General features: G+C 40.8%; 2 protein-coding genes across 3 annotated transcripts in view; one reads left to right on the forward strand and one right to left on the reverse strand.

Moving 5' to 3' along the window:
• The first annotated feature begins 4,925 nt into the window (after window positions 1–4,925).
• Window positions 4,926–8,796, forward strand: kics2 (KICSTOR subunit 2). Its single transcript, XM_026147999.2, has 3 exons — window positions 4,926–5,405; window positions 6,400–6,697; window positions 7,686–8,796. Exons 1-3 carry the CDS (start codon window positions 5,177–5,179, stop codon window positions 8,503–8,505), a joined length of 1,347 nt encoding a protein of 448 aa, XP_026003784.1. The 5' UTR covers window positions 4,926–5,176; the 3' UTR covers window positions 8,506–8,796.
• Window positions 8,797–9,804: 1,008 nt separating this feature from the next.
• Window positions 9,805–15,428, reverse strand: part of LOC113009193 (SLIT-ROBO Rho GTPase-activating protein 1-like) — a 48,469-nt gene continuing 42,845 nt past the window's right edge. For both annotated transcript variants that reach the window (XM_026147374.2, XM_026147373.2), the window contains exon 23: window positions 9,805–15,087. In XM_026147374.2, the coding sequence (XP_026003159.1) occupies window positions 14,626–15,087 (462 nt within the window). In that variant the 3' untranslated portion in view covers window positions 9,805–14,625. The remainder of the gene's footprint in view (window positions 15,088–15,428) is intronic.

Raw genomic sequence — 15,428 nt, forward strand, 5'->3', positions numbered from 1 at the left:
AATTACAATATTGTTATCAAACAGTATATATGACATAATTTCATATCTTTTTACCCCGTGTGTTTAAATGCGTTTAAATAATGTTAAAGTTCTGTATCAAAAAATACCAATCTTGGGATTTTAAAAAAGTATATTATAATTACTCTTTTTTTGTTTTGTTTTGTTTTGTTATAATTACTTAAGTTTCAGCCAGCAGCAGAAATTGAGACTCATCAGACCACAAAACATTTTTTAGTCTTGTATTGCATAGTTTTGGTGAGGCTGTGTGAATTGTAGCCTTTGTTTTCTTTTCTATTTTTAGATGGCAAGAGTGGCACCCAATGTGGTCTTCTGCTGCTTTAGCCTGTGTGCAAAGTTTGAGTTTGCAATGCTCTTCTGCATACCTTAGTTATAACAAGTGGTTATTTGAGTTACTGTTGCTTTTTCTCCCACAGAGCTGCAGTTTACTTCATATTTTCCTCTTTTTTGGACTGTCCTCTGTAAATCCCAGACATGGTTGTGTTAGAAAATCCCACCAGATTAGCAGCTTGTGAAATACTCAGACCAGCCCATCTGGTACCAACAACCACACCACGTTCAACCCAGTTAAAATAATGTTTTTTCTCATTCTGATATTCAGCCTGAATGTCTGCAGGTCATCTTGACCACATCTAAATGCATCGAGTTACTGCCACAGGATTGGCTGAATAAATGTTTGTGTTTGTGTTACCAAAGAGTTGAAAAAGTCTACCTAATAAAGTGGCCGTAGAGTGTATATCCAAAACTATAAAGCAAAATGATTTAATGTTTTTAACAAATTACAATAGACTAAATACTCAAAACAAGAATTCGTTTAATTATATCTTCCTCCCACTGATTCACACAGGTGCACAAACCTGCGGATAATTTACAGCTCAAATTTCTTGTAGCCTGGTCTTATGCTCCAATATTAAACCCACACACAGTCATAGTGGTGATTTAATATCAGTAGTTTATTTTGAATACACACCATAAATGTCTATCAGTCAAAAATATTAACTGAGATCAAACTATGAACACACACACACTAGGGGAGAGCTATTGAAGGAAAGAGAGATTATGCCACCTACCGAGCAGCGACGAGCGGAGGAGGATCAGAGGAGATGTGGTTTGTGCGAAACTGAAGCAGCAGTAACTTTTTAAGAGGGGGGCTAGATCCACCCCTGGAGAGAGAGAGAGCCTTAAGAGAGAATTAGAGAGAAAGACCTTATAATATTCTGTATTTCCAAGACCCATGGGAAGTGTAGTTGTTGAAAGGGACTTCAACACCATGACATGATGTTGGAGCTTAGTGAATCCTATGGGCTCAAATTGTGGTCATAAATATTTTGTACTTGTAAATCAAATGTATATTTGTGAGTATTTGAGTTTTGTAACCTTGTAAACCAAAATATGTGAAAATGTTATGCTTGTGCATCTACAGATGAGAATTTCTGTGTGTGTAAAAAAAGATTTGTGTTTGTAAAAGTATTTACACAAGTTACAATTATTTTTGTTAAGGTCTGGTTACAGATATAAAGCAAAAAACTACATGTAAAACTCTGTGCTCGGGTTCCCTGGCTGCATGTGGCTTTCAACTAACACATAGATGCAGAAACATAACATTTTTCAAATATTTTGGTTTACAAGGTTACAAAACTCAGTACACAAATATGCATTTGATTTACAAGTACAAAATATTTATGACCACAATTTGAGCACATATGAATCCCCAAAGACTCTTGGAGCAAATGAATCCTGAGGGAAATCAATGGGCAAGCCAAACTTTAAACCATAGACTGTATATAAAAGATGGGGTTAGTCACTGCCAAGCCGCTTTTTTGGTACTGGAAGTGACCCTATTAGGACAGGCCTAAGTTGTTTCTTGCATCAGGCTGTAACCATATTTATGTCTGCTGGGAAGTTGGACACGTTAACATTGGAGTCTATGGCAACTGACTCACTGTTTGAAGCAGCATCAAGTGGCCACTAGAGGAACTACAGGAACTTCATCCCCTTTGATTGGTGCTTAGATTTAGTCAGGGGTGTCCCGCTCCAAGCCTCAAGGGCCAGTGTCCTGCAGGTTTTAGATATCACCCTGTGTCAACACACCTGAATCAAATGATTAGTTCATTACCAGGCCTGTGAAGAACTTCAAGACATGCTGAGGAGGTAATTTAGCCATTGAAATCAGCTGTGTTGGATCAAGAACACAACTAAAACCTGCAGGACATCTGCCCTTGAGGCCTGGAGTTGGACACCCCTGGCTTAAGTGATATTAAGGTTATATATCTTCACCAACACCCCTGATAGCAACATCAATTTTACATTTATTTTTAGTCCTTGCAACATATTTCAGGGCCCGGTTAAAAGCCAACAAGAATGAGGACATATAACAGCAATATATATGAAACAAAAACAAAAACCAATTAATATAAAACATATTCAGAGTGTTATTTAGTACAAAAAAGCACAAAACAGTTCTGTTAAATAACTGTGTCAAAAACATTAACTGTAGATAAAGTATTGGGAGGTTTTCCACAGTTTCAGCCCCACAAAAGATAACTTTAATATGCTTTCAATAATAAAAGTGAAAAATAAGTCTAAACCTGGGATTTGGTTCATTCCTGTTGTTACTTAGAGGGGATACATGATGAAAAATAGTAATGTGTAGGAAAACTGGGAAAAATATTGGCGAAAATATTTTTTTAAGTCAAAGAACAATATAACTTCACTTCTTAAAGTTATGTTGTATTTAATTTACATATTAATTTATATATTTGAACTCCTGGGATTAATAACTCATAATAATTTGTCAGTTTACTTTTGTAAATTTGACCTTTTTTTCTTGGAAATTTGAGTTTAAAAAATCTGGATTTTTATAACAAATTAAAGACAGTGAAAATAAATTAACAATAAAAGCAGGGGTGGATCTAGAAGGGTGGCATGGGGTGGCAAGTGCCACCCTAAAATGATCCCTTGCCACCCCAAGTGCCACCCCAGTTTTGCATATGACAGTGTTGTTTATAAGATAGCATTACCAGTTTGAGCGTAGTTACAGTCAACAATGAATATAAATGCTAACACTGAATATATTGGATAGTGTTCCTCCCCTGCACCATTAACAAATGGTTCAGCCCATAGCAGGACAGCTTTTTTCTTGTTTTCAGTAGCAAGCCATGCTTTTAATTGTGCCAGAGCATATTTTGAACAACACCATGGGAATTTCGGATTTTAAACAGGTGGTTGGTTGTTACACTCTGGAAATGGAATGAAGGTGAGTGTTATTAACCCTCTGTGGTCCACAGACACGCTGCACCTCCAAATCACATGACTGATGTAAGCTGACATAGCAACATGGTGCAGCCACGCTGACTCTCTATTTCAGCCCACATTGAAAGTTCAGACTTTAAAGTTTTTAAATTTTAATTACAGGCCAGTAAATCCAGAGTTATGATAATATATATAAGCCACGCTCTTTACTAAATACTGTCGTCACGTTTTTGTGTGTGCGTGTTTTAAGCGTTTTCTAAGGACAGCACGAAAACAGTAAAGAAAGAAAAAAAGCCACCTCTTTCTTTTTGGTGGAAAAATGCACCATGTCGACCAATTAAAAAAAATAAGTCAACATGTGGGATTTGATTGTTTAGGAAGAGGGAAAAGTTTTAGGAGTGACGGTAACGGCAGCGAGACAGAGCAAGGGAGAGAGAGAGCTTAGATGTGGGAGATTTGTGAAGTTTAGTGTGGAGTGGATTCTTAGTGTGTTGTGTTGTCTTGTGTAGTTGTTCTGTTGTGTAGTCGTTTTGTTTTGTGTGTCAGTGAGGGCACTAATGAATGTCACAAAGGCACATTTGCAATGTAAACACTGTCACTAAGTAGAAAACCAGCGGAGTGATACACCTCCTATTGTCAGGCCTGCCAAGTGTTGGGCCTGCAGGTTTATCCCTGTGCTGTTCTGTCTTTTGGTGGAGAAACTTTTTTTTTTTACTGGCACACATCATTTGTGGGGCATCTTAGTGCGACACCTGATTGTTCTCTCATTTTAGTTTTAGTAATATTTTTAAATTCTTACACAAAATGAAAAAACAGCAGGTGCATTGGCTGCATTTTTAGATAAATAGTTAAATAGTTTACAAAATGTACAATTATATTATATTTGCATTTCAAGTTGTAAAAATTTACTCAGCATGTCTGTGGGGGTTTTTTTACAGTAAAAAAATACAACTAGGATTTTAAGTTCTTTGTGTGATTTCAGATCAGTAATACTAATGCCAGTGAAAAACAACTAAATTCAGTTGAGCTGAAAAGATACCAAACGAGGCAAGGGGAAAAAAATAAAATGAAACAATCTGAGGGTGAAATACAAACGTAAACTCAAAAGGAGTCAAAAATGGCCGGTTGTATTTCAGACCTCAGTGGGTTAATCCAACAAATCATGAAAATTAGGTTTAAATTTTTGTTCATGACAGTGCAGATTTCTGACAATTTGTGTAATTTAAAGCATCCAACAGTGTGATTGTTTTCTAACAAAAAACAGTGAAACTTAAGTTAGACTTGTGTTTGTAAATGAACCGCCCAATGTTGTGTAGCTTTCTGGATTTTATACTTATTGGGCTACATATTTATTTATTATACAGGCTATACAGTACATAACATCAAAACTCACATGTTTTATGTAACTAAAGTGTGTAATTATGTGGGCTACAGATAATAATTAAGTTATAGACTATATTTATATGAAAAACGTGTATACTTACTGCATTTAAATTAGTTTAACCATATGTAACCACCTACATGTGTGTTTGAAAAAAAAGGCTTTGATTTTGCCACCCCATTTGATTTCTTTGCCACGCTCATGCCACCCTAAGAAAATTTCTCTAGATCCGCCGCTGAATAAAAGACCCCCTCCTCTATCGCCCCAATTTAGGAGGTTCTTCATGAATTGACGTCCGCGGCTTTCCGTAGTGTTTACATCCGGCGTAGTCAATATGGCGTCTTGCACTTGGCCTGTTAGCTTTAAATAGACGTGTTTTAATTTCTTTGTTTCACGTTTATATTTAATGGGTTTCCTGGGATCAGTATGTAAAATTAGCCTTTTAACCACACTATTTATCAGTTGGTGTTTTTTCTTACACACACTTCCCGTTGCTAACAGTTAGCTCGGGGGTATCTGCGAACCATGGAGGTGGAGGAGCTGCGGCCCGTTCCCCGGGAGCGGGCCATCCTGGAGAGCTTCTTCGCCCAGCTCGGCATGTTTTCCTTCGACCGAGCAAAGGACTACGTGGAGCGGGAGAAGGACGGCAGCAGGAGCAGCGGGAGCATCTGGAGCGCGCTGCTGGCCGCTCTGGCTCACCTGGCCGCGGCGGAGAAGGTGTACCACAACATGACGTTCCTGGGACAGAAAATAGGTAGCTTTCTCTGCTGCTGTGGTCCCCTGTATAACTACCACCATAACACGGAGGGTGTGGTGGATTAAAGCAGATAAAATGGAGTATATATGGGGTCTGTGCATGTACTAAGGTAGAATAATTCGTCGATGTGTAATTGATTTCATTGACATTAAATGAAATTAAAATGATTTTTTAAAAAACGCGCAAATCTATGAGGGGAAAAAGTTTCAGGTGAAAATGGCATATTTGTAAGAAAAAAATTCAGGACAATGGAGCATGTTTATAAGTAAACGAAAGTCTAGGAGAAAAAATCTATTTGTAAGAAATGATAGCAAATTTAGGAGAACAATTGCAAATATGAATGTCAGTTCATGATAATAAAATGGCCTGTGGCGCTCATGCTGTGGAAGGAATGTTGGAATTGTGTGGTTCCCCTTAGAGCAAAGGGTCACTGCAATCACTACAAGTCTGTTCTGAGCATTCACCTTTAACCTGTGGTGAAATATTTCATGCGAGTGGTCTCCTTCAGAATGACACCTTCTTTAAAACGTCAAATATGGGAATGTTTTGGGAAATCTGGGTTCAGTCCATAATGGTGATTTCAGGGTTTTTACTCCTTTTTCCTGCTGTGAACATAAACATTTCTAAGTATTTATCTTTTTTTTTTTTTTTTGCTCCTAATAAACAGCTTTTAAATGTAGTGCTGTGCATGCAGAGTTTTAGGTTTTATAATTTGTTTTATGTCCTCGATGGATGTCCTGCATCACACCTTGCAGAACGTTTGTTCACAACAGCTCCAACTGTTTTTATCGCTGCTTCAGTCAGAATTTTAATCCAGTCTGAGCTGAGACTTATTATGTTTTCATCTTCATTATAAGTAAGCAATGATTTCTTATTGTCCATTCTTTGTACTCAATTAAACATTTAAAACTCCAAATTTAATTTCCACCACCAGGTGGCGCTGCAGCACCTAAGTGTTTCTGTAGCTTGACACACACCCCTCTCTCTGCAGGTGGCCAGTCCTTCTTCAGCCGGAAGGACTCCATCCGCACCATCTACACCTCGCTGTACAACGAACTCAGGAAGGTGGTGATGATGGGGCGCCACGGCCAGTTGAACTCCTCCTCTTCCGCCTCCTACCTGGAGGACCTGTTATCGCACCTTTCAGAGCAGCTCTGCCACTTCATCCAGGCCCGCATGGAGATGGCTGACCTGTACGAGAAAATGCACTCACTGGGCAGCCAGAAGAATGTCAACTCTGAGGAGCTGGTCACAGTGCTCGAGGTCGTCCTCCAGAAATACAGCTCCAAGTGTGTATCTGATTACAGATTACTTTTACTGAAGAAAATCTTTTAATTTTGCAATGTAAGAGTTACATGGAACAGTTCGAAACTACTACAACTAACATAGTTGTAGCAACTAAGACTTCCAGACCCAGGTAGTTTGGTCCTTTGATGTTGATTATAAAAAAGCGAGATTAAAAAAACCCCAAACATGTACGGTTAAGTATTTGGACAACGACACAATTTTGACACAGACCAGGTGACTGTGCATAGAAATGTCTGTAATTCCTAAACAGGTAATGCAGTATTTAAATTAAAGTCCTAGAATTAAAGCTGGAAGTCAGCACTTAAATCATTTCTTCATAGTTTAATTTAAAACCTGCTGTGGTGGTGCACACTGGCAAAAATTGTGTCATTATTCAAAAGCTTCTGGACCCAAGTGTAAAAAACAAAGAGCGAGAGAGAAAGGGAGAGAGTGACATATTGAGGTTGTTGAAGGGAAACTTTGAGCTCAGGAATCTGGTGTTTTCCCCAGAGACGTGTCAGCAAAGTGGCGTGCTGCAGCCACAGCAGGAACAGAAAGCGAGTGAGCTGTTGACGGAGCTGCAGCGGAATGCGGCGTGACGCGCCACACGTCAACGGGTCAGCCAGCCATGAACCGGCGAGAAACTGTAACGTGCTTGCTCTCTCTCTCTGCCTTGTCAGCAGATCTGGGGGAGACGTTTGTCTCAGCTGCTTTGAGGTTTCTGCAAATTAGGCCAGAAGAGAAAATAAAGGATTCTGTCTCCTCAGAGAGATTTTATTTTGGCACCCTCAAAACTTCTTCACATTTTGCCTTTGCAGGTCTGTCAGCACTGTTCAGAAGTGATTGTTTCACTGGAGCCTCAGTGTGTGTTTGTTTCAGGCCTGGAAAAGATGAATAATGTCAGACCCAACAGGAGGAATAATGACTGACTGATGGATTGGTTCCTTCTTTACTTCCTCACCTCCTTCTCTTTCTTTTTTGCTCTTCCAGGTTTCACCATCCCATTGTGGGCCGGGTGGAGGAGGGCTTCCAGATGGAGGTGGACGTAGTGACACAGCTGCTGCGCTGCCAAGCCCAGTTGTCCGAGTGGCACTTCCTGCCCGCCCTGCTCAGCCTGCACGGTGCCAACTCCAAGCTCCTCACCTGGGGTCAGCTGTTCCAGCGGCAGAAGGAGACTCGCAAGCACCTGTTCGGAGGTCAGTCCCAGAAGGCAGTGCAGCCTCCGCACCTCTATGTGTGGCTGCAGCGCTTCCAAGCGACACTGCTCGCCAAGTTCAGCTTCTACTTTCACGAAGTTCTGAGCAAGCAGACGGTACCGGCTGACATGAGGGCGCAGACGGCCCGCACCACCCCGGACTACTACGGCAAGATCTCCACCTTCATACGCAAACACGATGCCAGCAATGTGTCGCTTGTGTTTGACAACCGCGGCTCGGAAAGCTTCCAGGGTCACGGCTACCACCACCCGCACTCGTACCGGGAAGCACCGAAGGGCGTGGAGCAGTTCCCCGCTGTGGTGTCACTGCCATCGGGAGAGCGGCCGCTCACACACTGGCCCAACGTCATCATGATGATGGGAGACCGCGCCGCTGAACTCAACACTCTGGACAAAGTGGTGCACTTCTATGATGACAAGGTCCAGAGCACATACTACCTGACGCGGCCAGAGCCGCACTTTACGCTTGTCGTCATCTTTGACGGAAGGAAGTCTGAGAAGGATCTGCACCTCACCGGCTTCTTGCAGGAGATTTCTGGCTCGCTTCGGAACTCCAAGCCTTTCAGCACCCTCAAACCCGGGTCAAAGGGCTGAACTGCACATCGACAAGACGCTAAATTTTTACATGGTCCGGCGTTTTCTGTGGTCCAGCTGGCGCTTTTTGCTGCTTTCTCAGTTTGCCAAAAATGTTCCAGACCAAAGAGATTCTAGGTGCTCTGAATTTATTTGACCTGACCGTGACAGGATGACCACCACAGCACTGCTTGTGCTCAGAGCCTTTTAATTATTTGGCATCATGCGGTTTTAACAGGTTTATGTTTTAATTCGTTATACATTACATTTGTTGTGCTTAATACAGTTTAAATAAAGATTTGAAATGTAAAACAGTAAAGTTTCAATATTTACTTTTTACATTTTTTTTTTTGTATTATTTATTTATTTTTAATATCCTTATTTGTTTTAAACTCTTCTTTGCTGCAGCTGCTTTGGCTCCTCCCCCTGTTTGAACCAACTTTGTTCTGATTGGTTGCCTCTCACAGGACGGGACTGCAGTGCTCAGCTATGTGCTGAGATCACTACAATAAGGATATGTGACATCATTTCGAGACCAGACAGTTTAACCTGTGAAGCTTTTGGCTCACTGCACATAAAGTGATCTCATTATGTGAAACTTTGGCTATGTTTAACAGGAATATCCATCACTGGAACAGAAAGCTCAATATTTTAGAGGAGAATTAAATAAATTTTTTGTGAGTATCGTCTGAGATTAAAAATTAAAGAGTGTTCATTTACTGATGCACATACACCCACTGGCCCTTTTATTAGCCCAGTGCATTTAAGCATTCGAACACATTCAAAACAATCCTCCTGAAGTTCAAGCTAAACATCAGAATAGGGGAGAAATGTGATTTAAGGGACTTTGAACAAAGCCTAAAACTGCCCATCTGCTCTCCTGCACAACCGTCTTTAAAATTTACAAAGAAAGATTTGAAAAGAGAAAATGTTCAGTGAGCGGCAGTTTCTGGCCAAAAATGTCTTGGTGATGTCAGAGGAAAATGGAAGCCAACAGTATCTGAAATAGCCACTCACTGCAACCAAAGTATGCAGAAGAGATTCTCTGAAAGCAAAACCGGTTGAACCTTGCAGCTAAAGGGGAAACCGGGTACCACTCCTGTCAACTAAGAAGAGGAAACTGAAGCCACAGACTCACCAAAAACTCAATTTCTGCTGCAACTTTCAGATGGTGGGCGCACAATTTGGTGTTAACGACATTTGGAGAAATAGTGGAAAAAGAACTATGAAAGGGTTAAATGGCAGCAATTTACTGAACACATCAGGAAGTTTATTGAGTGGGAGAAAACAGCAAAGGAAAGGATAAAATCGATGAGAGGCTTGAATGCTAGTTTAGGTTTATTTATAATATAAATACAACACATTGATACAATCCATTTGGCTATATGAGCTCATCATTAGGAGGCTCAGTTTTCAAATACAGCAACACTAACAGACAAAAACCATTTCCTTTATTATCAAACACATTCAAAGAAACCTCCCTTTGAGTTAAAATGCACCAACATGTTATGATGCTACATGCCAAGTACACAATCCTATACATCAAAGTGCAATGTTCACAATGGGTTAATGCTAGAATTCATAATTCAGAAATCTACTAAACACTTTATGATTATTTCATTCGGAGTGCTGCTGCTCTTCGCTCAGGACATGCGTGAGTGGATTCACAACTTCCAAAAAAGGATTTTAAAAAAAGGCACTTCCACATACACACACACACAGACACACACACACTCACAGATGTGCATCCACAGCCTATCTCAGCACGTCATGTTTCATTTTAATCACCACACTCACAGCCCAGTTGGAGGCCACATTCAGTGTGCTGTTCAAGTGTTTTTGGGCGTTTACACACAAAGCCCCACCCTGTTAGCTTATTGTGAGTTTAAGGTTAACTAGTGACTTCAGTGTAACGAGCAGGTAAACCAGTATTTTGACAAACACACAGATAGTGGCATGCTTTTTGCACTCGTTTTCCCCAACTTCCACTCGCGTGTTCTGGCACTCCTGGCAGGCATGAATTATCTATTATCTAATGCTATTCTAGTACTTCTGCACTTACAAGGGAGCAGAACAAGGGCAGGCAAGCAGAACACACACACACACACACACACACACACACACTTTACAAGGAGTATCAGGGTCACACCGAGGAAAAAAAATATTACAAGAAATTCTCTTTAATTTTGCAGAACAAAGTCGAAACTTGAGGAATGAAGCTGTAACATCAGAACAGAGTTGAAATAATTTAAGGATCAAAACAAACTACTTGTGTAGGAAAAATCTAGTCAGTTTTGCTAAATGCTGGAAATTATAAAAACTGTGCGGTTAGAAGTTAAGGATTACGGGGACAGGGTTGGTCTTGATTCTAATTTCAAAATCCCATTTTAAAACTAAAAATACTGTCAAGAATAAACTCAGCATTTTGCGAACAAACCTAAAGCACTATTTCTGGAATAAAATTGAAACGGAAGCTACTTTCAGCTGTTCCTTTAATCACCACAGTGAGTAGCTCTGCACGTTTGATATGGCAGAAATCTGAAACATTATTTTGAGAATAAATTCAAAATAAAATATCTTTATTAAAGTTGAGATGTTATGCTGAGAAAGTCAAGATTTAAAAGTAAACCTGAAAAACTAAAGCTGAAATACTGTTTTGAGGACAAGTCAGAAATTTCAGAATAAAGTCAATATTCTGAGAATTACATTTTGAGAATAAACTCAAAATAAAGCGTCCATATTAAAGCTGAAACACTATTCTGAGAATAGATTTTTATAGAAGTCAAAATGTAAGCGTACTATTTCCAAAATACATTTGACATACTGTTCTGAGAAGGAATTTGAGATTTTGAGAATAGTCAAAATCTTCCAGAATAAAGTTATTGTTCTGAGAATAATGTTGAAATTCTGAGAATAAACACAATTTCCAGAACTAAGATTTGAGAAGAAAATTTAAATTGAAAATAAAGAGTTGCAACATTGTTATCAGAATAACGTTAACATTTCAAGCCAGAAATGTTGAGAATAAACTAGAAATGGTTATTCTAGAAGAAAGTTGAAATGCTATTCTGAGAATAAATTTTCAGACAAAATGTGAGAGTCAAATTTGGGAATAAAATAAATTAGTGCTGTGAGCGTTAATCTTGTTAAAATGACGTTAACACCATAACTATGGGCTCAAATTGTGGTCATAAATATTTTGTACTTGTAAATCAAATGCGTATTTGTGAACTGAGTTTTGTAACCTTGTAAACCAAAATATGAGAAAATTTTATGTCTGTGCAAATACAGATGAGAATTTACGTGTGTGTAAAAAGGATTTGTGTTTGTAAAATATTTACACAAGTTACACATTTTTTGTTAAGGTCTGGCTACAGATACAAAGCAAAAAGCTAGGTGTAAAACTCTGCGCTCAGGTTCCCTGGCTGTATGTGACTTTCAACTCACACATACAAATTTTCAGCCAATTTTTCTTCCTTTCAGCTGATTGGTCAATGTCATGTCAATCACATATTAGCAATCCAATCAGAGAACAGATGGGTTTGGCTGTTGGAGGGGTGCTTTACGGAGCTTCAGGTCCTGGAAGATTAAATGTTCTTTTACATGCCAGCCCAGCGTTTTCCTTCATCTCCATGAAGGAAAAACAGTCTGTGCGTGTCAGAGTTCGGTGATTTTTGTCTCAAAGGTTTGCGTGCTTATACAGACATCCAGAACCCTTTCAGCAGCGCTCCAGACCTCGGGGGAAAGCAGTGTTGTGGAAATCTTCACTAGTGGGGATAGTCACAAAGCTTTCTTCATTATGAATTAGCGATACATGTTTTTATTGAACATTTGAAGATAAAACAACACAAACTCTTGTAGAGGACATAAACTCAGAGATAGAAACAATAAGGAGCAGGAGCATCTAGTTCACGTAGCGCTTCCGCAAAAACCTAGACAGCTCAGTAGCCAGCGCAACAAATTCTGGATCCTTGGGTCTTAGTTAGCAGTTAGCATTAGCAGCACACGCTGTGAAAGGGCCTTTATGCTGCGCACTGTAACTCACAGCAATGGTCCCGGATCAGCCCTGATTTTTGTGAAACTAATCCTAAAGTAATAATGGTATTTCTAACCATTGATATACCAAAACTTTATCCTTTCAACAGCTACCGAAAGTTAAGGGACCTAGCTTGTATGAGCCTTATGGGATATATAGTGGACTTCAGCACTAAGCAGGAGAGGAACTACCAGACCCCCGTCATCAACGAGTGCCCAGTGGAGAGAGTGGACAGCTTCAAATACCTCGGAGTTCACATCACGCAGGACCTGTCATGGTCCTGTCACATCAACACCGTGGTGAAAAAGGCCCGACAGCGTCTCTACCACCTCAGACGCTTGAGAGACTTCCAACTGCCCTCCAAGGTGCTCAGGAACTTTTACTCGTGCACCATAGAGAGCATCCTGGCGGGAAACATCTTAACCTGGTTCGGGAACAGCACCATGCAGGACAGACGAGCTCTACAGAGGGTTGTGCGGTCAGCTGAGCGCACCATCCGCTCCGAGCTCCCTGACCTGCACTCAATCTACAGCAGGCGGTGCTGGACCAAGGCCAGGAAGATCGTGAAGGACCTCAGCCATCCCAACAACAGACTGATAACACGGAGATTTGCCGTGTTAATGCGGTTATGGCGTTAACATCTAACGCTGACAGCACGAAATTAATGTTTCAAGAATACATCTGAAATACTCTTTTGAGCATACAGTTAAAATCTTCAGGATAAAGCTTAAATTTCAAGTTCGAAATTTAATGTAATTCAGTCCAGCTTTATATTGTAAGGGAAGGACCCCACAATAATCAAATAAACTGAGAATAAACTGGTAATACTAATTTTCAGAGTTAAAGTAGAAATATTGAGAATAAAATGTTGAGAATAAACTCAAACGTTTTCCATAATCAATGGGAAATACTGTTTAGAATAAATAGAAGCTCCTTAGACTACGATGGCCTGACTAAGAACCTTAAAGTTGAGTATCAGAATAAAACTGTCGGTTTACAGAACACCTCACGTAGATTACGTCACACTTACGAAGCATTTTCAGTCACTCTGAAGTTTTTCTCTTATAGCTCACAAACACTTCATCACCTTTCGACTCTATTCCCAAAATTTAAAAAATAAACATAATTTTTTTTCTTAACTTGGCGTTGATGCTCCTTGATACACACTTACAACCACTCACAAACACACAGCAACAAAATCGTACAACCACCCCACCCCCTACCCGTCCCAGAAAAAGCTCTAACCAAACTCCACCACTCACTCCACCACCCTGTTTGAATGAAGCTCCGGTCTGGGCATGAGGTTCCCCCGTCTGAAAACACAAGAAGGCTGTTAAAAGGTTTAGCGAGCTGCCGCCGCGGCTCGCCGAACATTCAATAGATGGCTGAACAGTCGTTAAAATACAGGAAACATTCATTAAGTAGCTGGACGTTGGTTAAATAAGTTTTCTTTCACTGACGACCTCAGGAGGCGTTTTCGTGGTTTTGAGGTGCAAGTGAGCTTAGCAGCTGAACCGAGTGAAAAAATTAAAAAAATAAATTATAAAGTCCTGCAGACGTTGTTGAACCATCGTTTGCCGCGTCCTCTTCCCAATCGAGTCGCTTGTCCTGGATACAGCATCCAATCGTGTTCGTTTCTTTTTTTTCCTTTTTTTTCTGGCAACAGTCACATCACTTAAACTACAGTTTTACTGGAGCTGAACTACACTCCCCAACTCCCCCCACACCCCCCACGCGTCTCTCTCTCTCTCTCTCTCTCTGATTACGATCTCACACAGGAAGCCCCGCCCACGCTCGTACTTGCATCTCCGCATCAGCAGTTCTTTTAGCTAACCTTTGATAAATGCTTCGATACACGGAGAAAGTAAACCCCTACACACCAAGAGAGTACACACCAACCTGACAACACATAAATATCATGGCATATCATATCATAAGTCATGTCATATATTATATTTTATTACTACATTAAAAGCCTTTTTCGTCTTTCCTACCATTTCTACCCTCATGTTGATTATAAACATTAAGCAGTACCCTGATCTCCTCTTCTGGCCCATTTTTGGCCCGGGTAGGCCTGATTCGGCCTCTTATTGGCCTGGTTTGGCTCACATGGTGCAGGATTTGTCCAGTGGCGGGGGTAGAGGCGGGGTGCTGCTTTTAGGTGGAACCATAGGTTTGGGTCTCAGGGCAGGTGGTCGCAGCGGAGCCCCGATGCGAGCGGCTGCCACCGGCTTGAAGGAACCCAGAGCGTCAGGGGATGGGTTGGCAGGTCTGGGAGGTCCAGATGGAGGTCCAGGAAGTGGACTGATGGGGCTCAGAGGACTCAGGGGGCTTGGGGTGCCTGGGGTACCGGGCGTCCCGGGAGTTCCGGGGGTGCCGGGGGTTCCCGGTGTGCCTGGTGTGCTTGGGGTGCTGTGCGGGCTGGGAGACTCGGAGGAGCAGGTGGTGATGGGGCCGTTCTTTATCTGCTCCAGGGTGTCCAGGACCACGTCGGGGGCCGGACGGCAGCCCTGTCGCTCCAACTGCCTCAACTCCCCCAAAGCCACACTCACGGTCTCCTCAATGTCCTGCAGGCGGAGAGGATGATTGAAGAATAAGTTAACAGTTTTAAATGAATCCATTCACACATCAAGTTAGATTTTGGTTCCTTGGATGATTCTTCAAAAATTAATACATGTATATTTTAGGGGACCTATTATGTTCTTTTCCAGCTCCATCTATTAGTCCTGGAAAGTAGCTTTTCCATATTCAGAGCTTAAAATAATCCTTACTTATCTTATCCTCTCTTAGGCTTGTAAAAGTAATTTAATTTTGACAAATCAGTTAATTCTAATTTAACTTATGATTATTAAAACGAGAAAAATCAAGATGCAGCTGTTATTGTGCTGCAGTAATGTTCTTGTTTCCT

The sequence above is a fragment of the Astatotilapia calliptera genome, chromosome 17 (assembly GCF_964374335.1).
Source record: "Astatotilapia calliptera chromosome 17, fAstCal68.1, whole genome shotgun sequence".
Lineage (NCBI taxonomy): Eukaryota > Metazoa > Chordata > Actinopteri > Cichliformes > Cichlidae > Astatotilapia > Astatotilapia calliptera.

Excerpts from the sequence above, each read along its gene's own strand:
- kics2 (XM_026147999.2), top strand. The coding sequence starts at position 5,177 with ATGGAGGTGGAGGAGCTGCGGCCCGTTCCCCGGGAGCGGGCCATCCTG. Across the intron at positions 5,406-6,399 it reads GTTCCTGGGACAGAAAATAG|GTGGCCAGTCCTTCTTCAGC; the intron begins GTAGCTTTCTCT and ends CTCTCTCTGCAG. Across the intron at positions 6,698-7,685 it reads CTCCAGAAATACAGCTCCAA|GTTTCACCATCCCATTGTGG; the intron begins GTGTGTATCTGA and ends TTGCTCTTCCAG.